We start from the raw sequence: 21,013 nt of genomic DNA, 5'->3' as shown, positions 1-21,013 counted from the left end.
AATGTTTAAATTATTATTCCATCAAGGAACCACAATTTGAATTTATTATACATTAACGAACATAGAAAGAATGTTTTTCAAGACTATGAATAATTATTATGTAATATTGATAAGAACAAGATTAAATTTTCACATATGCTGTGATGTAACAATGTGTAACATTGTGGCGTCCTAGAGCCGGCTCTCTCTTATGTCATACATCACGTGAAGGTATCTCTTACACGAGTGCATCTTAGGAAATAAAATATTTAACAAAAACATATTTCCTGTGTAACACATGAAAAATAAAATAAAATTATGAAATTTTTTTTATTATTTTGATTAAGATGAATAATAATTAATAATAAGTTATAACACTAAATAAATAATTCGCTGTATACCGAATAGCATAATTATTTTAAATATACTATTGTTTCTATTATAAAAGAACATAATTAACAAAATCTATTTATAACAGTTTTTAAATTTGTTAATTTTAATACTATACTTAATAAAGAACATTTCCAATTATATTATAATAAAGATATAAAAAAAATTAATAAGAACTTACAGAATTTACAATAATTAAATAATTTGTATCAAAAATAGGGAAATATTAAATATATCGAAATAAGATTTTATGAATTAGGAAATGCATGCAGAAGTACAAGCAACAAGCTGTTATTTAAATAATAAAAAGCTGTATTTTGCAGAATGCAGAAGGTACTAGCAAGATGCTTATCGCAAAATGCTTTAAATGCTTTGCTCGTTTTAATAGGCGTGTTGATCCGCAATTTTGTGGGGAGGGGAGGGTCTCGAGTATCTGCGCGAATCGATGTATTAAATTATCAATATTTCACGCGTAAACAGAGAGCATCGAGGGGGACGTTCCCTTGTAGCCAAGTTAACACCTGTGAGACCGACAAAATAAGAAGCAACGTAGTACACCCAGGATAGATCGGCGATGTATCATGTCTACCTAGTTTACCAGGTCAGTTATCACCCGTCGTAGAACGTCATTGTATAATTAGCGTGCTCTGGTTTGACGTCATTGTTTCATATAAATACCGAATGCCCGATCCTGGTCACCATAAACTCGTGAGAGAGCTGACTAGGACGTTCTATTGTACTCCTAACAAACTTTGCATTGAACGCTGCTTCATCTTCTGAGTAACATATTAATATTGAGCGAAAGCGATCGTTATTTTCTTGCAAAGTATCAACATAATCCGACTTTCAAATACACAATGGTAAGTATATTTTTCTCGAGTCTAAATACATCACGCATTGCTATTATAAACGTACAATTTCTATATTAAAACATCTAATCATTTCTTGTATCAAAAACTTTTTAAAACAATTTTTTTGTAAAATAAAAAATCAAATAACTTTTTGGACTATTTACGAAAATTGTTAGAAACAAGTCCATTTTACTTTAACGAATACATTCATCCATACATTTTATCCATACATATACTGAAAATTTCTTACAAATGCCTTGAGTTTTATTTGCAATTTGTGATTATATTCATTAAGCTATCGATTATTGAAATCTTTAAATGTCTATTTTTGATACAAAGGTGCAATCTCTTCTTTCTTAGATGTCTGTCACATTGATCGTCTTTGCGCTGCTGTTCGTCGCCTACTCTTACGCATCGCCTCTTAGAATGGCGAGCATGTATGGTTCTCCCTTACTTGTAATTATTCAAGAACTCGACGATCCTGAAGCTTCAATGAACGAGGAACCGGTGTACGCGTTAAACGGCGATTCTAAATTTGCGGACAGTATCGCGAATCTCGACATCGAAAAACGCAGCGCAGAGGAAGCAGATGATGATGATCTCGAGACAGCAGCTGGTACCAACGTTCTTCGTCCCCTCTTCGTCTATCGCCAGCAGGTCGCGTATCGACAACGTGCCAGAGACGCGATTCGACGAGGTAGGCGGATATAAGCGGAGAAAGGAAAAATCGATTTGGAGATTTCAACAATTGCAACCGATTGTTATCTCATTTTGGTATTGTCAGGAAGATAATACATTCGAGATACTTGGAGACCTCCATATAAAGCCTCAATGGTCCTAAAGATCTTTAAAATCCTAGAGAAGGATTGAAAAAGAATCGGGCCTATGTGATAAGAAAAAAAAACTTTTTATGGAATTCAGACAGAGAAGATTAAAGAAGGATGAACGAATTAAAGGAAGACGAGAATGGCTTTAAAGATGATTCGATTAAACAAAGTACAAACATCCGTTTTGAAAAGTGGCAAGCTGATAATGATAACGTGGTTCTTTTTTTGCGGCAAAACTCATATTCAAAACTTCGTCTGGAGGCAGTATGAAATAAATCTTGCTGCTCACGGATATTTAAAGGAGCGTCCGGGAGCGCAGAAGTGTGAGAAACCTGTAAACAGCGAAGCGGAAGACTCGCGCCAGTGTGAAAATTTCGGGCGTAAATAAAACTGTTCTCTTGTCGACGCAGCTTGTCGCGTGAGATAAAAAAAAATGTAAGGTATAGAGAAAACGGGGAGATCCGGTAAAACGACGAAAAAAGAAACTTCGAAAAACGAGCGAACTTCAAAACTGCAGCAAAAGGGATATTGAACTTGTATAGTATAATTATGCTAAAAGGTTGCGGACCTCGTTATTTCGACGAAGATTAACGGTGCTGGTTAACGAACACAGACTAATCTCGCTGATTCAGGAAGGTCTTTTTGTTAACAAGCGCGAGATAACGAGAGCGATTGAAAAAACTCAGAGAAGCATTTAGTTATTTTACGATCACGTATGATCTCTTACAAAATCCTGTAGGCTTAAGTCAGATTAGAATTAAATTTGCGAGAGAGGGAGCTGAATAAAGTAACAAATAGAGTAACAGAAGAAAATTATGTTATAGGAAAAGCGCGCAGTGTATTTCTTTGTCATGTAATTAAATAGCTATAGCTACCGTTTTCTTTTAATTGTAAATTAATAGTTAAAAGTAGCATTAATCGAAAGCTGTCTACCAAAGTTGCGTTACGCAAGCAAGCAAATTAATGGGTATTGTGGATACTCGAATTATATCAGAGCGTTACATTGTGATACGATTTCTTTGAGGAAATATTGCGTGTGTAATAAATACATATGACATTTTATAAATAAATTTAAAATATTGATTATTTTAATTAACGTTTCTTTCTTATTCTTATCCTTTACAAATAATATATAGATGTTTTTAACATAAAGATTAACATACATAATGTTTTCATAAAATAAATGCAATATATTAACAAAGTGAATACACTTTTATTGCTTAAATATGACTGATAATTGTTTCGAGCATTTTGTTATTGATACAAAGCAGAAAAGATTCATTAGAATTGAGAACAAAAATATGATAAAATATAACGTAACAATTTGTTATTTAATTTTAAAGATATTTTGATTTTATTTTAAAATTTAAGACTTTCAAAGAATTTAAGCATCTGCTTTTATTGGTGTAAAAGCAATTCTAGTAAAACTCTGTTAATCGTTTTAGGAAGTTTTAGAACATTAAAACTGTTTTAGGAAATCTTTTCAAGAAACAGTACAATTTAGATTTTAATCACAAGTTTGAAATAATTTATTTACACTTGTTAAAATGTTAATATATATTTCTCTATTCTTTTTCTAACAAGAATATTTTATCACACTACTATTTTCCAAGATCTACTTACATAAATCTGGTTATGCAAAACTAATTTTCCTTTAAAGAGAAGAGAAAGAAAAAATTCTCAAAAACTTCTCCAGATTTATTTTCCTGGAAATACAGGATATCTCCAGTAGTTATTATGGTAAGGCTCCCTTCTGTCGTTTATTCGATATCCTTGATACGGAAACTGTCCTCCTCGATTTGGAAACTGTCGTTGATAATACGGATTCGAATACGGATATGGAGGCGGATACCTATCTTCAGCTACGCCGAGATCATCTTCGAAGTTCGAACTCCATCTCGACGGCAAGACATTTCCACGTTCGTCGTGGTTGTTAAGCTCGGTGTCGCTGGAGATGTTCTCGATCGATGCGAGATTCGAGTAATCCGTGATGTCACCTTTTTCAGTTTGACGACTTAGACGAACCGGTATTAAAGCAGGATCCAGCAGGATATCGTGTGACGGCAAACCTGCAGATGGTTCCTCTTTGCGATATGCATCGCCTTCTCGATCTCCATTCTGTTTTAAGTGCTGCGAATCCTTGATATGGCTGCTTGAAAAATCGCTAATTAAAGTTGTGGATGCATTTGCTACCTTCAAGTATGATGGTTCCTTCTCATGATCTTTGATGTGGGTAATGTTCTTCATGGGATTTTCATCCATCAAAAGTTGCTTAGTACTGTTCTGCACGTTCTTCGATTTCACCAAGTCTACGTGATGATCCTCGATATCTCTTACGTCACGTACGTTGTCCCACAAAGTTTCGATCGTTGACAACCCTGTGGGCGTTGATCCTGCAAGGATCACGAGAGCGCAGAGGCTAAAGAGGATAACGCTGAAGCGTTCCATTTGGATTTTCCAGATGGTGCAAAGAGTATAGTTGCCAATTGTCGACTAATGGCCCAGAAAGTTGAAGCAAGTCTTTTATAGCATGTTATTCAGGATTCGTTGCTAAGTCATTCGCTAAACACCATCGAGTCTCGATTAAGTATGCGCTAATGATAAGTACAATATTTCTTCGTGGTCGGTCAAATAGCAGTTGTTGAAATGCTCCAATGCTTTTGCACGTCAGATTATTTCACAATAGTTTCATGAACTTATGAAATGCAAATAGTTATATTTGAAACGTTAAATAAAATAAACATTAAACCTTTTACAATTTTCGTCATCACATAACTTTTATAGTTATTAAAATATAAGAAAAAATGAAATATCATGCAATATTGACGCATGTGTGTGTTAATCTAAATAAAAAAAAACAGTATTTTGCACGAAAGATACAATGTACGAAAGCTACAAGATTATAATTCATCAGAAGTAATTATTTTATCATGATTGACGATTATGGTCTGTTTGTATAATCTTCATGATGCAGAATCCGTGCGACGAAGTTTACCGCAAGGTTGATACTCACGTTTATTAGCAGAGTAATGATAATTCTTTCAGCACGTCGTATAAAACCAGTACGATCCGTTATACCTTAACAGAGCTGGAAAATTCTTGGCGCAGCAGTCTCGTCGAAGCAACAGGAAGAACAGTTTCGTCATCGCGATGAAAAACGACTCACTGGTACGTTCTTAAATCAATCGTTTGAAAAGTCCAATTTTCACATAGCAATTAACACAGGATATATAAATGTACGAAGAATATACGCTACACTTTGCGTCATAGACAATCAATACTGTAATTCTTCACTTAGAAACATTATTTATAAAGTTGCAAGAAATATGAAAAATATATCAAAAATTTACTGAGTTAAAATTATTGAATTACTTTAATTATTACATTTAAATTAATTCACAGTGTGTCCCATTTAATGATAATTAATCCAGTTAATCTTTTTTTAATTATTGATACAAAAAATGTTTTAGATGCAAATGGAACAGTTTCGAGAGAAACGTATTTTGACTACGTTGTTTTTTTTTTTTAAGTAGAGACACCAAAAAGATATAAAGGTTACTGACAATATCATGTAAAGTTATTTTTAAAAATAAAATTATCTGATTGTTTTTACATATTATGATATAATTCTTCTAATTATTCTGCATATACATGTATTATATTATGGCCAGCCTCTTTTAATTCTGTAAGGCAATTTTAAATATAAGAACGGATTATGAACACCGGACTAAAATAGAGTTATCGAAAATTTAATAATTTATTTTATACTTTATCATGCCATATTTTGACAACTTTAACTTAATGGTTTTTTTATACAGAATAATTAGAGAAATATTAAGCAATTCTCGAAATTGTTCCATTTTTACCTGAAATATTTATTGTATCAATAATTTCGTAAAAAATTGATTAAAATGATTAAAACTCTGTATAATAATATAATGAAACATTTAATCTCAGTTTTTATTAATTATGCATTAATATTTTACGTTAAAAATTTTTGTAGCAATTAAATTAATTAATTCTCAAGAAAATAAAATTTAAATTCTAATCAATTGTAAAGCTTTGCATTTTAAACGCATTCAAGTCGCACGTCAGGATTTAAACAGTTTATATTTACAAGACTTATTAATTGCATTTTAGTTTGGAAGGATCATGTATTTTGCGATCTTCCTATTATTTGCGGGGATGTTAGATGCAAAACCTCTCGAGTACGAAGATGTTGCAAATCTGTTACCAACGGAACCTCAGACGACGAATGATACTTTAGCCGCCATTGTGCGGGATCCGGTGGTGCAAGATGCTGTGCAAAATGCGGTCGGCAATGGATCCTTAGAAGGATTGGTAGTAAAGAAGAAAGTGCTTGTTATGCCCGCCACAGAACCTACTAAGGTTATTTACTTATCTCATTCTATACTATTATGTGTTTCTTATACAAGTAGTTATACAAGGTGATTATTAATGAATGTCCCCACTTTTTACCATAGGAGCACGCATTTGTAATTTCTAATATAATAATATGTTAGAAATACGTATTTGTCGGTGAATCATGCTCCTATGGTAAAAAATGGGGACATTCATTAATAATCATCCTGTATGAATATTAATCTAATACATTTTTGTAATCTGATTCAATGCAGAACACGTTGTTTAAGAATGCACAAGTGAATACTACTGTTATTAACTTGTTAATTATTAGTGTGATTATGATTGTTAGCTTTCATTAACGATAGCAAGTCACTTCAACGCATGATTAATCCTTTATATAACAAGTTTGGAACTAATTAATTGATTGTGAAAAAATGATGTGTTTCTGCTATTGCAGTATATGTATATTTAATTTTTGCTTTATATTACATTATTTTATTTCAGTATAATGGTAAATAACTCTTGTTTAGAAAAATAAAAAAAAATTAGCGTATGGCATATGATATATTCGAATTTATTATGTTGCTATCTAAAAATAGAATCTTTTTAAGGTGGTGTCACAAACCGAGCAAATTCTTGTCGTTCCCATGGTTCATTTAGAGGATGTACGAAAAAATATAACAGAAACAGTGAACGCAGTAACTGATGTAGACAGTTTGACACTTACAGATGCCCAATTATTTACTGAAAATGTTGAAGATGAATACACAAATTCGGTAAAATGCCACAATATCTTATGATCGTAATAATTTTCTTTAAAGTATTTTTTTTATATATATATACATGTAAACGCATACATGTGCGTTTATATGTATATATATATATAAATGTAGTAGCTTTATGATTTTTCTAACAGCTTTGTTTTTTATGATTACTCATATATTTATCTTATATATATATATATATAATATTTTATATTTTATATTATGTTTTTATAATAATATTTTACAAATTTATTAGCATTAATTTATTTATGCATTATCTTATTTGCAATATCCTTTTGTAATTAATTATAAATAATTAGTTATTTTTTCAAAAAGTTTGTAACATAAACTAGATTTGTACCTCTAATAAACCAAACTTTGTTCATTCATAAAATATAAAAATTTTCTCTTCTCTATTTCAATGTGTAAATGTTACATACATGTCACGAAATATTAATATATGTAAAAAACTACTTTTAGTTATTTTACTTTTAGTTTTACTTTTATTTATTTTGTTACTGATTTAATTTTATCATCTATTGATATAATATGGAGAATTTATTACTGTGTTCCATATAATTTACGAAGAAATAATCAAAGAGTGTGTGTGTGTTGATCGTAATGTATTAATCGAACATATAATCTTCCAGGAAAGCAAAGATATTTCGTCTTATACATCGCAGCATGATTTTTATGAACCATTAACAGAGACATCAAAAACTACGCGGAAGCCATTTCTTATCGACAATATGCCGCAAGAAATTCCTTATCTCATGTCAAACCCAAGCCAGGAAATAACCCCTCCGGAATATCCACCGTCCACAATATCGGTACCAATCATTGCGTTTCTCGATCCCGTAAAAATTTCTGATGATAAAATTGACATGCCGATCGCAGCAGCGTTATCAAAAGAAGATGAAAATTTGAAAAATCAATTGGAGAATAGACGTGACGTGATTCAACAGAATGTTCAAAATTACGTTGATGAAATCTCATGGAAAAACAATCCCAGTAATTGGCGATTCAATCCGCCCTCCTCGGAGGTAAATTGATTTTTTACAATTTTTAAGACAATATTCTTTAAGTTCTTCCTTTTTTAGGAACTGTGACATTTCGGTTAATCGATGGACAAGCGCTAAAAATGTAACAGTAAAAAAACCTTATTACTGTAATTTTTAATTATTATGGCCAAATTTAAATGATATATACAATAACATTACGTTACGTTATATATTTGATTATATATTTTATTCGATGTATTAGAAAATAATACTGCAGACATTTAAATCTGAAAATTAAACTATAAAGAGATGTTAGAATATTTTATAGTACATATACTGTTAAACGTTTAAAGCATATTTATACATAATTTTATAGCATACTGTTAAGTGATAAAAGTTAAATTGTAATTAATTTATTAAGTTAATTAATTTATTCTGAAATTAGTTAAGTTACAACAATTTAAAGATACAGATAGAAGCAAATATATGAAGACTCAATGATGTTTCTTTATCTTATTGTTAGATGGAAGTATCATCTTCGCTGTACGAGCCGAGTATGAAACAGACTAAGCACGTGAATAATATTAATCCTGAAAATTCGTTGCCAGTTACAATGTCCCATATTGATATAGTAACACCACTCTTTTGGACTTCGGATGCGGACATTAATTATCCCAAAGATCCACACGATATGGAAGTCGCCGCGGATATTGTTTTTAGACCTCTTTTTAGATACCGACAAGAGGTACAGCGGAGATCTTATAGAAAGCCAGCTTATCGAAGATATAATTCTTACAATTCTTATCCGAGACGTAATTATCGATATAGACCCCGATATTCCGACGATTATTATTAGTATATATAACGAGAGTGAATATTATCATAACTAAAAAAATTAAAATATAATATAAATAAATAATTATCTTTTAAAATATTGATAACAATATCAAATTAAACATAAACTTATTTAATAAATTATTAAATTTATCATTTATGGTAATTTTTATATATTAACTAGATTGTCTTAGATTTGTTAAATTTGAATGATATGTATGATAAATAAATACTGTGGACCTAAAAATGTTCTGGTAATTGAGAAACTATCAGATAAAAAATTAAAATAAATTGCCTAATTTTTATTCTTTGCTATTTAATCCTATCTTTTCTTCCTAATACCTTTACGACGAATGATATGTATTTAAATGGCCAACCGCTTATTATCATCTATTATTGTCGAATTAAAATGACTCGTTACTCGTAAGTTATGCGTCATAGTCAGAGTTAAACTTGACGCCCTCTGAGAATATTTCCACTCTTCTGATGAGCACGTTTTCTCACATTATATATGGATTCCTTAGGATAGAAAGTTGTATATGTGATCGTAAATTTACCGCTAACGGAAGTTTTGGAATTAATTCACCAAGAATTAATTAACCCTGGGTCGTATCTTGAGATATTTAGAGATCATTTTTCTTTAGAGCGTTTCTATCATATATAAAGTGTGTGTTTGTACACATATATTTAAGGCAAATTGTAAAAAGGAGTCTGTCTACAAATGTGTCTGTCATGAGAAATAAGACTTTGTGAATGCAGATTAACATCTTTCACCTGTTTTCATAAAAAAATTAAATAAACACGGTATACACAATTTTTTTTAAAGTAGTGCTGTATATAAAATGTAGGACACGTCTGCGGAATTATAATATTTGGATCTTCTTAGATAGCGAGTTGATTTGTCATCATTTTGGCATTAAAATATTGGCATCAAAGATGTCAAAATAATGCCATCTTATTAATTGAAGTATTATCACTGACGAAATTGTATGTGTGAAACAAATATAAAGTAGTTTGTAAAATAAATTAATTTTCAGCGGCTACTTAACAAAAAATTTTAACTCATTAAAGCCTTCTTTTAATTGTTGCAACCAATTTAGTAATGAATAACGTTACTTTACAATACTAACAAATTATCTTTACTCTCTATTCTTTTTATAGTAATATATATTATTAGTTATAACATTTCTCTCTATTGAATTCGAGATCAAATTTCATTATTTACGTATTATTATTTTATAGTGAATTATTTAATATAAAATATGCAATGTTAAAGGATATATTTGTAATAAGAAGTGTGTTTAACACGTCAGTATGTTTCTAACATTTAGACGACAATAAAATTGCGATCGTTAATTTGTTCGCTTATTCGGTTTCTTTAAACAAATCGTTTAAACGATTATTGGCACTTACTAAGAATACGTTAGAAACTATTGCAGTCTATAGTAAACGTGTCATTGTTAATGCCCTCGGGGCGAACAGTTTAGTCACTCGCTCTTTCATCTATCCATTCATGCGACGTAAGGCAGCGGCTGTCTAACTTTTCGTGATGTTCCAGATTACTTGATTAGAGTTATTAATGTAAATACCTCATAAATAACCTGATAATGATCTTAATTGAAATTCAAAACACGTTATTAAATGCCAGCAGCGAAAAGTATAAGATAAATTTGATTACATTAAACCTAAAAAAGAGAACGCTCACATAAAATTAAGTTTAGGTAAACATTCTTTAATCATTAATTAAATAGCCTGTGTGATAAATTAAAGTTTTAATATTTAAAATAATTAAAATGAAATATATAATCCTTACACTTTTTTTTAGTATAGCTTCTGTATCTTTATAATTGCAATATTTTAAAATGAGAAACACTGTCAACGTCATTGGAAGAGTGGGAAAACCGCCTGCATGTGCAACACGTGTGAGTCGTACGTTCAAATGTTTAGCGATCAATGAATAGGTGTTTAACACCAGCAGAATTCTCACTACGTGAATTATCAAGAACGGACATGCCAAATTTTCAGTTATTACATTAAAATCATAATAGTTCCGGTGTCATCCCAAAATGACTAATCAAATTTCCGATAATAATTTAATTTATTAATTTCTTATTTAAATTTATTAATTTCTTGTAACAAATTAAAAACATGTTTCGAGTTCCAAATAATGGTATTTAATGATTAAAACAATACAAAACTTAAAAATTTAATGCTAAAATTTTAATATAGTATATACGATTATTTCTTTTATTTATTGTTATTATTGTATATTTTACAATAATATGTATAATAATTTATTCAATAATTTAAAAATTTAATTTGTGATACAACAAAACACGTAAATAATTTGTATATTAATAATATTAATCTACTTTTCCGTCTGTGTAAATTCTTTAAAATACACAACATCTTGAAATTATTATTTCGCAGGAATAGTCACAAGAAAGTCTGCTCTTCTTTCTCTTTCTTTCAACGTTTTTTCCATTGAGGGCTTTCGCCCATATTCATTTCAAGTTGTAAAAGGAACAGTATGAATTTTTGAGTCTCTTCACCCGTTTAAAGTTTGTTTATGAAGATGACTCACCGTAGTCTCACAGTGGCGGGATTTTTACCGGGAACAAGACTGCTCTCGCTCTACAACGAATCTCCATATCGCAGACTACCGTACGAGACTAACTTAATTGCGTTCTTCGCCGATCGCGGACGGCTTACGTATATAACCGATGTGCGATCGCTATTTCCCCTCAAACGCCAGCTAAGAGTCCGAGCAAGAACTGGAGTCCGAGCAAGAACTGGAAAGCAAGCTGCAATCAGGACATTTGCGATAGGAAGAAAGGAAGTACTGCTATACGATGAGATTGACACTGACGGTAAGAAATAGAATTAATTATTTAATAATAATCTAATTATTAAAATTGTCTGTCAATAATTTTTGAATTTTTGTAATCGGACATTATTTAAAGAATTTTAAATATGATTAAATGTAACATTTCTTTATTTTATCGCATAACTTAACATAATTTAATATAAATTATTATGTCTAAAAATAGAATTACATCAATAAGAATAATAGAAAAAAATATAATGAAATAAAAAGAGATAATATCAAGATAAAGTTATTCGTTTATAAAACTATTTAAAAGAGGCTGTTATTTAAAAATATAACTATAATATCTTCAAAATAACAATTCTTTGTAATTAGATCAATTGTTTTAATTAAGTGTAATATATAAAATATATGAAAATGTAATAAAGTGATAAATAATATTTGTTTAAATATTTTTCGTTAATATTTTTGGGGGATTTTAAGTGCTTCTATTAATCATCTTAAATTAATTACTTTTGTTAAAGATTTCAAAGACTTCAATACCGTGGTTTAAATATAGATACTCTCTTGTAAAGATTTTAATTTGCTTACGCGTAAATTTTTTATGTAGTATTTTTATTCGCTTTAGTTGATAACGATTAAAAGCGTCATATTGTGAAATATCTTTGTCAATCATCATTAATAAAAATAGATGTCGTAAAAGTTTATGAAATTCCATTTCATTATCTCTATGAGCAGATATTAAAATGGGACAAACAGGAAAATTATAATTGAACATTGTCAATGCGACTTTTCTTGAGCTCGCGGAAGTAACATTTTTTTATTTCAATTGTGTAAATGACATTGGTGTATTCATTTATGGAAACGCGTAATGTTCCGCATTTAAGACGTAATTAAAACTATCATGGCTGACCGCAAGAGATAACGTTTATACGCTTCGTCATGTAGCAGAGATTATACTAACTTTGAGAGAATTTAAAAAAACTCGATTTTTTTATAATTTAAGACATACATTCTTTTGTTTAAATGTGTATACACTTACTGATATCAATACTTCTTATAAATTATTTTATTTATTATTCTTTTTCCTGAAACAAAGTAAAAAGACATTTTAATGAACAATATTATTGTAATCTATATTAAAAAAGATAAAAACATTGTCAAAATTAACATCTTCAAATAGTTAAAAACAAATTATGGGTGCTTTTTAGCTACGACACAAATCGATACTGTGTAACACAGTGAATCATTTTATCCTTGTTGTTTGTTAATATTAAACTTAAGGATAAAATGATTCACTGTGTTACACAGTGCCGCCTGTGTCGTGTAGGTAAGAAGCATCCTACATAAATATACTTACACTAGTAATCTATCTTTCAGCTTGTTTTATTGGCTACCTTGCTGAGTTTGAGCAATGCGCGAGCTCGACACAGTTCAAATGTTAAATTAAATTCCACCGTTGGACCAAACGATCAACCAGATTACACGCAATCTCACAAATCCCCGGATAACGAGTGGCATATCAAGCGGGTGCAGATCCGCAATCGAATTGGATTGGACGGCAAAGTGCGAAAGATCCATTTGGATTCCGATGAGGAGGATAAACCGGGCATTCGCGCTTACGGTCTACCAAAAAAACATCTTCAAGATAACGGTGTTATCGAGAGGTTGTATCTCGGAGAAGATCACGTCGATGATACCTCGAAAAGTGGTCGATTGGTAATTACCGTCTTTAATTATTGTGACTATTAATAATAATTAACAATATGATTATAATATGAGATACACAGAGTAAACAAAAAAATATCTTTTAAAAAATATCTCGTATTAATTTTTTGCATTTTTTGAAAAGTTTCGAAAAGACAGCTTTCAGCGATCTAAGAGATATATCTTATACATTTTGAAATATTATTTCAGATATTTATAAAGATGTTTTGAAGATATTTTCTAGAAATCTAAAGAACGTCTTATGTGACAAATGCCTTGAGAATATATGTTAAGATGTCTTTTAGACATCTTCTACGAGTTTCTTGAAAATATCTTTTAGACACCCGCAAGATCTTGATATTCTGGGTTGTCATTATTTATTTTATTATAATAATATATAATTATATTACATTACAATCACATTATTGATTCAAATCGTCACATAAGTTCCATGTTTTATAAAAAAAATTATTGTAAACACATACGATTAAAATTATATCATTTGTAGGTGGAAGCTTACGGACTACCAAAAAACAACATGGAGAACAATGGCTTCATAGAAAGACTGCCATTGTCAAGCACACGTCATCAACCGACTAACAATAAGTTAGGATCAGAAAATGAAAGTGTTAGAATAAGCAGGTCTGTTCGTACGGGTTCCGAGAACAAGGTCGAAGAGAAGGTTGCTAGCGAAGCGGAAGATATGGAGGCAGAAGATTCGAAGGTTTTCAGACCGCTCTTCGTTTATAGACAGCAAGTAGCTGCCAGGGAAAGACGGAAGCATGCGAGGAATGTAGCACATAGGAATCATCGACATGCGACACATCAACAACCTTGCTATCATCAACGAGTGACCTATTGATTTTACCGAGAAAAAAGTGAACATTGAATATTCTTCATTTTGCCGAAGTTAAGCTAATTAGATTCAGCTTAATAGCTTTAGACAGCAAATTCTCATGTCTCAAACAATATGTAAAGAACGTCGTAAAATGTTTAAAAAATTTTATTTTTTTTAATTTTCTTAAACCGTTTTAAATTTTTTCGATGTTTAGACTTTTTATATAAAGTAAAATTTTATTTGGATAAAAATTTATATTTTACTAAATCTATGAATTGTTTAAAAAAATCTAGAGCCCTAATTTCATGTATTTAAATTTTTATATCATCAACTATGCTTAAATAATTGCATTTAACTATAAATGTAGTAATATAACGCTTGTTGCATATCACTAGAACAATAAGATTGCATAAGAATTAGATGCGATAAATAATATTTCACATTTATATATTAGATCATGATCATGTTTCCATGACTTTGTGCACGAAAGCCAAAAAGTATTATACAAATTAGTATTTTAATTATCGATAATAATATTCTGATCTATCTTAATTAATTATTGCGTTGTTTATTTTAAACTTCGTTTGTAGATTTATGTATTGAATGTCATTGCATTTAGAATACTATTTAAGAAATAAATTTGCAATATTATGTAAACATCTTTTTACAAATATATCCTTCTTATATGATAAGATACTTAAGAAGTAAATGTTTTATTTGATTAGAGTAAAAATAGATATACTTAAGTCTGTTAGTAAAAAAGCTACATTTACCTATTGTCATGTAATCAATGGTCAATCATAATCATGAAGTTGTAAATTCTGAAGTTTAATCATTGATAAATTGACAAGTTTGTTAATTGTGACAGTTGTGAATGGACTACAAATCACACGATAATTTTCGTTCCATAATACAATTAATAATATTCGGTTTGTTTCCAAATTAATTACGGATCAAACTTAATCATGTTATTTTAAAGAGATGTTGCAAAATGCGGTATAGAAATTATATCTCATATTTCTATCATTATTTGACAATATAGGCTAAATTCTAAAACTTATTTATATGAATTTAAGAAGAAAAACATATAAATATAAAGTAGATGATTTAAAATTTAAGAAATGTAAATTTTAAAAATCAGTAAACAAGTAAGTAAAACGTTTATTTAATTTAACTATATATTTAATTTATTTTATTAATTTCTTTATATGCTTTTATGTAAAGTAAACTTATATTTATTAAATTAAAATATTTAGTTATTATTAAACTCATTAAGTTTAAATATTAACAGTATTTTATTTTACAACACATATCTGAGATATAACTAATTTATAAATTTTATTTATGTGTTAGCATGTATAAAAGAATATGGACAGCGCTCGAGCTAAACAAAATTGTCTCTGTAATTATTATACACGCACTCGATTTATTATTATTTCTCATATTATTGCCATTTATGGTTTGGGAATGGTTCTCTGAAAGGCCATATATAATAACAATCTTGAGAACAATTATCGAAGTGAGACTTGACAAATATTTATTATTTTCAATATAAACACATATCTAAATTTTTTATTTAACAATTTTTTCTATTATTTCTATTTACTATTTATTTATATCTTTTACGTGTATACATTTTCTACTTTAATTGAAACTTATTGCTTTTGCAGGTAACGTTAGAGCTGATTGTGTTGACTATCTTTGCTGGTGTATCAATACTCATAACTGTGATTTTTGTATTTGATGATGTATATTGCAGTAAAACGCAATCAAATCAGCAAAAAATTTTAAATATTGCGCTACATGATAATGATAAAAGTTTTCATATTGTAGAATCTTCAAATTTTACAAATAATAAACGTTAAAATACTCAAAAATCTAAAAGTCGTTTTAAATTTAAAAATTAAGATTTAAAAAACGTAGCGATAGTATAATTGGTTAAAGAGAAACAAAAAATGTAATGTGGTCCACTACAAGAATCTGTGTAGAAAATTAAGGATGGTCTTATGTATCATAAAGCCTCGAGCATTATTTATTAGAGATGTGATAAGAAAGATTTTCTTGTTTTACGCTGATGAGGTTCCAATCATTATTTGTTAATTTTAACCTTATAAATACTTATTTATTAGAGTTAATTTATAAAGACCAGAAATGGATTTATGAATTACACTACAAATCGTTATATTATGACACATATGTAATTTCTTTGCGTACATATATAAGAAGTTTTTAAATATATACTTAGCAATATTATGTTTTATAAATAAGTGGTCCGTTAAATGATTTATTCCGTAAGTAAAATAAGTACATAATAGTTTTTAATATGCCTCTATTTTGTAGGGTATAATAAGAATTTAAATCTTATTCTCTGTTCAAAAGCAGTTTCAAAAATCCACTTGTGAAATGCTTAACATCTTCACTGTTTAAAGTAAAATTTAACTGTCAGATACTTAAATTCAATTCATATTTATATCAATATTTATGTTTTAGAATACATCAATACGTCTCTCTTCGACCTTCATCGAACGTCTCTCGATGACATAGCTGGTATGAAACGTTTAGTTACACACATTCTATAATACTGTGCGGAAGTAATAACATCGCAACGTGGCTATATAGTTGAGAGCAGAGATATTGTGATAAATTCAGTAAGATTAAAAAATGCAACTGTAGCAAATGTTTTCGTGATTAATCAGTGAGAATAAATGCACACTTATTACATAATTAACACACTTATTACATTAATAAAATAATTAACGACAAAGAATGGCACATAACAAAGAATGGAATGTTAATCGTAACAGTTTCTTATGGCCATATTTTATATTAGAAGAATGGCCCAATGCTAAATGCAATATTTGTGATAAACGTTTCCATGGTGGACAAATAGTGCATTTAGAGAATCATTTGTCCTGTGTACATCCAGAAATAATAGAAAAAATACGAAACGAAATTAGAGGTACCTGGCTGTCCGAGTATTTCACATTTGTTGAAGACTGTTCTAAAGTCAGATGTATTATTAACAATTGCATTATCAATATATTTCGTGGAATAAATCATTTAACAGACCATTTGTTTAAAAAACACAACCTTGGTAAGTAAATATTTAAAAATTTCTGTATACGTACACAAAAAAATTTCATAGATGTAATAATACAACAATCGATAGTTGATCCCAACAACAATGTAAGCGCTGGTGGTCAACGACCAGCTGATATACATCTACAAGCTGCAAAAGGTAAAAGATCGGGATGGAATTCCAATAGCATGGTATTGCAATATTTCACATTAGATGAATGGCCCTATGCAAAGTGCAATATTTGTGATAAATGTTTCCATGGTGGGCAAATAACGCATTTAGAGAGACATTTGTCCCGTGTACATCCAGAAATAGTAGAAAAAATACGAAACGAAATTAGTGATACCTGGTTGTCCGAGTTTTTTACATTTGATGAAGAACGTCGTTCTAAAACCAGGTGCATTATTGACGACTGCATTATTAATGTATATTACGGAATAAATCATTTAACAGACCACTTATTTATGAAACATAATATTGGTAAGTAAATATTTAAAAAACTTCTGTATATGTACGCAAAGGAATTACATATGTGTAATAATATAACAATTTGTAGTTGAACCCAACAATAACGTAAGCGTTGGTGATCAACGATCAGCTGGTACACATCTACAAGCTGCAAAACGTAAAAGAAGATCAAAATGGAATTCCAATAGTATAGTATTGCAATATTTTACTTCAGATGGCTGGCCCAATGCAAAATGTAATATATGTGATAAACGTTCCCATGGTGGACAAATAACGCATTTAGAGAAACATTTGTCCTGTGTACATCCAGAAATAATAGAAAAAATACGAAACGAAATTAGTGATACTTGGTTGTCCGAGTACTTTAAATTTGACGAAGAACGTCGTTCTAGAACCAGATGCATTATTGACGATTGCATTATTAATATATATTACGGAATAAATTATTTAACAGATCACTTGTATATAAAACATAATATTGGTAAGTAAATATTTAAAAATTTCTGTATATGTACGCAAAGGAATTACACATGTAATAATGTAACAATTTGTAGTTGAACTCAACAATAACGTAAGCGCTGGTGATCAACGATCACCGGGTACATATCTACCAGCTGCAAAACGTAAAAGAAGATCAGAATGGAATTCCAATAGCATGGTATTGCAATATTTCACATTAAATGATTGGCCCAATGCAAAATGCAATACTTGTAATAAACGTTTCCATGGTGGACGACTAATGCATTTAGAGAGACATTTGTCGTGTGTACATCCAGAAATAATAGAAACAATACGAAATGAAATTAAAGGTACTTGGTTGTCCGAGTATTTCACATTTGATGAAGAATGTTCTAAAGTCAGATGCATTATTAATGATTGCATTATCAATATATTTCGCGGAATAAATCATTTAACAGACCATTTGTTTAAGAAGCATAACATTGGTAAGTAAATATTTAAAAAATTCTGTATACGTACACAAAGAAATTACATATGTGTAATAATATAACAATTTATAGTTGAACCCAACAGCAATGTAAACGCTGATGATCAACGATCAGTTGGTACACATCTACAAGCTGGAAAACGTAAAAGATCAGAATAAAGTTCCAATAGCATGGTATTGCAAAATATTTCACATTAGATGATTGACCCAATGCAAAATGCAATATTTGTGATAAACGTTTCCATGGTGGACGACTAATGCATTTAGAGAGACATTTGTCGTGTGTACATTTAAAGATAATAGGAACAATACAAAATGAAGTTAGAGGTACATGGTTGTCCGAGTATTTCATATTTGATGAAGAACGTTCTAATACCAGATGCATTATTAATGGTTGCATCATCAATATATTTCGCGGAACAAATCATTTGTCTGTCTGTCATAATACAGATAAGTCAATATTAACAATTTATACACACACATACACAAACAAGAAAATTTCATATATGCAATCATACAATACAATTAATAGTTGAACCCAACGGAAATACAAGTATTGGTAATCAATTAGTTGGCGCATGTTCGTAATCCATAGAAGGACAAATTAGCATGGACTCTTCTAACTTAATATGGCAATGTTTTACTTTAGAAAGTGACTCGTTGCAAATGCAATATTTGTGATATCTTTTTTTTGTAATGTGACGAATAATATATTTAGAGACTCATCTGTGTATATCTAGAGAAAATAAAAAAATGTATAAGACGAATTTAGAGGTACCTCTGTTGTTCGAATTTTATATTTAACGTGACACGTTCCGAAATAAAATGCATTATTAATAATTATACTATCAATATATTTCACGGAAAAAGAATTTAATCCAGAGAATTTAATTTAAATGTATAAATATTTAAAAATACTTATAAACACAAAAAGTAATATAAGTGTAATTATGCAATCAATAGACGATTCCAATACACGATGATGGTTAAAAAACTAGTGCAAATTTTTAAGTAGCAGAAAATCTGGAAAGATGAGAATTGTAAATATTGCAAATATTAATATCTATTATTATATATTAATTACTTTCTAATTTACTAATATACATTTGGGTATAAAATTAATATCAAAGATTATAACACATTTAGAATTAGATATCAATACATTTAGTTTATTATAAAAATTAAAAAAATTAATACATAATAATGATATAGCAGACATTCAACGTATAGTATATATGTATGTGCTGAATAAATACATAATTATTCGAATTAAATAACATTATTTTTACATTTATATTCAAATTTTTCCTTTAATGACAATATAATAATTAGTATATACTCTAAAGTTTAAATTTTTTTTATTATAACGGGATAAATCACTATTAACTATCACTGACAATACGTTTGTAGAAATATATTATAATGATATTGGATACGACAAGTTTTTAAGCTTTATTTTAATTTAAAATGCATTTTATATAAGTTAAAATTTGAATGGCCATAATAGACATAAAAAAAATAAAATGAAATTCTATTAAAATAATTAAACATATGTAATATTATCAAAAGTATTCTGTTTTTAGATTTTGTCTCTTCAATATTAAATTGTACTTTAGATATTTTCTATGTACATTGTGTACACCTCTTATCTTTTTCAATGTTTTTTATGAGATATCAATTTTTAAAAATCATGAAAATGTTTTTAACATTTTTAGTACAAATTTTGTTATACTTGTTCTGAAAAATATATGTATACGTTTCTTTTACTTTTATATCATTTGTATATATTTATTATGTATTTTACAATACGTACTACGTTTGTGTAATGTCCATTAATTACATTTTTCTCGTTACAAAAAATTACACTTTTATATAACTTTTTATAAATATATTCACGTTAATAGATATCTCTGACCTTATCCCGAGTTTCGTCTTGATTTTGATTAAATCAACAACGCAGTATCTTATTGGAAATCATAATCAAGTTTATCATTTAAACGCACTGTCGATTTGCATGTGAATGTGAGCGCGAGTGAAAAAGCGAACGGCTGGCATATGCAAGAATGCTCCATGTGTGTACGTATGTATGTATATTTGTGTACGTATGTATATTTGTGTTTCTCACTATCTTGCTTGT

The 21,013-nt window shown here is 29.3% G+C and overlaps 6 protein-coding genes across 6 annotated transcripts; 5 read left to right on the top strand and 1 right to left on the bottom strand.

Moving 5' to 3' along the window:
* Positions 1 to 565: 565 nt before the first annotated feature.
* LOC105198422 lies at positions 566 to 3,143 on the top strand. Its single transcript, XM_011165125.3, has 2 exons — positions 566 to 1,229; positions 1,581 to 3,143. The coding sequence occupies exons 1-2, from the start codon at positions 1,227 to 1,229 to the stop codon at positions 1,929 to 1,931; spliced, it is 354 nt and encodes a 117-aa protein (XP_011163427.1). The 5' UTR covers positions 566 to 1,226; the 3' UTR covers positions 1,932 to 3,143.
* A 393-nt stretch (positions 3,144 to 3,536) lies between these two features.
* LOC105198421 lies at positions 3,537 to 4,568 on the bottom strand. Its single transcript, XM_011165123.3, has one exon. The coding sequence runs from the start codon at positions 4,493 to 4,495 to the stop codon at positions 3,746 to 3,748; it is 750 nt and encodes a 249-aa protein (XP_011163425.2). The 5' UTR covers positions 4,496 to 4,568; the 3' UTR covers positions 3,537 to 3,745.
* A 545-nt stretch (positions 4,569 to 5,113) lies between these two features.
* On the top strand, positions 5,114 to 9,331 carry LOC105198457. Its single transcript, XM_011165164.3, has 5 exons — positions 5,114 to 5,215; positions 6,188 to 6,436; positions 7,024 to 7,188; positions 7,827 to 8,219; positions 8,701 to 9,331. Exons 1-5 carry the CDS (start codon positions 5,198 to 5,200, stop codon positions 9,031 to 9,033), a joined length of 1,158 nt encoding a protein of 385 aa, XP_011163466.2. The 5' UTR covers positions 5,114 to 5,197; the 3' UTR covers positions 9,034 to 9,331.
* Positions 9,332 to 11,764: 2,433 nt separating this feature from the next.
* On the top strand, positions 11,765 to 15,034 carry LOC105198420. The gene is made up of 3 exons (XM_011165122.3): positions 11,765 to 11,881; positions 13,219 to 13,557; positions 14,054 to 15,034. Exons 1-3 carry the CDS (start codon positions 11,864 to 11,866, stop codon positions 14,405 to 14,407), a joined length of 711 nt encoding a protein of 236 aa, XP_011163424.1. The 5' UTR covers positions 11,765 to 11,863; the 3' UTR covers positions 14,408 to 15,034.
* Positions 15,035 to 15,628: 594 nt separating this feature from the next.
* LOC105198419 lies at positions 15,629 to 16,568 on the top strand. Its single transcript, XM_039452696.1, has 2 exons — positions 15,629 to 15,902; positions 16,054 to 16,568. The coding sequence occupies exons 1-2, from the start codon at positions 15,738 to 15,740 to the stop codon at positions 16,246 to 16,248; spliced, it is 360 nt and encodes a 119-aa protein (XP_039308630.1). The 5' UTR covers positions 15,629 to 15,737; the 3' UTR covers positions 16,249 to 16,568.
* Positions 16,569 to 16,804: 236 nt separating this feature from the next.
* LOC105198418 lies at positions 16,805 to 19,639 on the top strand. Its single transcript, XM_011165121.3, has 5 exons — positions 16,805 to 17,477; positions 17,553 to 17,942; positions 18,019 to 18,411; positions 18,485 to 18,874; positions 18,950 to 19,639. The coding sequence occupies exons 1-5, from the start codon at positions 17,150 to 17,152 to the stop codon at positions 19,033 to 19,035; spliced, it is 1,587 nt and encodes a 528-aa protein (XP_011163423.3). The 5' UTR covers positions 16,805 to 17,149; the 3' UTR covers positions 19,036 to 19,639.
* The last annotated feature ends 1,374 nt before the right edge of the window (positions 19,640 to 21,013 follow it).

The sequence above is a fragment of the Solenopsis invicta genome, chromosome 8 (assembly GCF_016802725.1).
Source record: "Solenopsis invicta isolate M01_SB chromosome 8, UNIL_Sinv_3.0, whole genome shotgun sequence".
Classification (NCBI taxonomy): Eukaryota; Metazoa; Arthropoda; class Insecta; order Hymenoptera; family Formicidae; genus Solenopsis; species Solenopsis invicta.
The sequence above is the reverse complement of the archived record's forward strand: the minus strand, read 5'-3'. Positions and strand labels throughout refer to the sequence as shown.

Bases quoted from the DNA above. Each gene is read 5' to 3' on its own strand.
- LOC105198421 (XM_011165123.3), bottom strand. From the start codon at position 4,495: ATGGAACGCTTCAGCGTTATCCTCTTTAGCCTCTGCGCTCTCGTGATC.
- LOC105198457 (XM_011165164.3), top strand. The intron at 6,437-7,023 runs GTTATTTACTTA...AATCTTTTTAAG, and splicing joins CCGCCACAGAACCTACTAAG to GTGGTGTCACAAACCGAGCA. The intron at 8,220-8,700 runs GTAAATTGATTT...TCTTATTGTTAG, and splicing joins TCAATCCGCCCTCCTCGGAG to ATGGAAGTATCATCTTCGCT.
- LOC105198420 (XM_011165122.3), top strand. The intron at 13,558-14,053 runs GTAATTACCGTC...TATCATTTGTAG, and splicing joins CCTCGAAAAGTGGTCGATTG to GTGGAAGCTTACGGACTACC.
- LOC105198419 (XM_039452696.1), top strand. From the start codon at position 15,738: ATGTATAAAAGAATATGGACAGCGCTCGAGCTAAACAAAATTGTCTCT. The intron at 15,903-16,053 runs GTGAGACTTGAC...TTGCTTTTGCAG, and splicing joins TCTTGAGAACAATTATCGAA to GTAACGTTAGAGCTGATTGT.
- LOC105198418 (XM_011165121.3), top strand. From the start codon at position 17,150: ATGGCACATAACAAAGAATGGAATGTTAATCGTAACAGTTTCTTATGG. The intron at 17,478-17,552 runs GTAAGTAAATAT...AACAATCGATAG, and splicing joins GTTTAAAAAACACAACCTTG to TTGATCCCAACAACAATGTA. The intron at 17,943-18,018 runs GTAAGTAAATAT...AACAATTTGTAG, and splicing joins ATTTATGAAACATAATATTG to TTGAACCCAACAATAACGTA.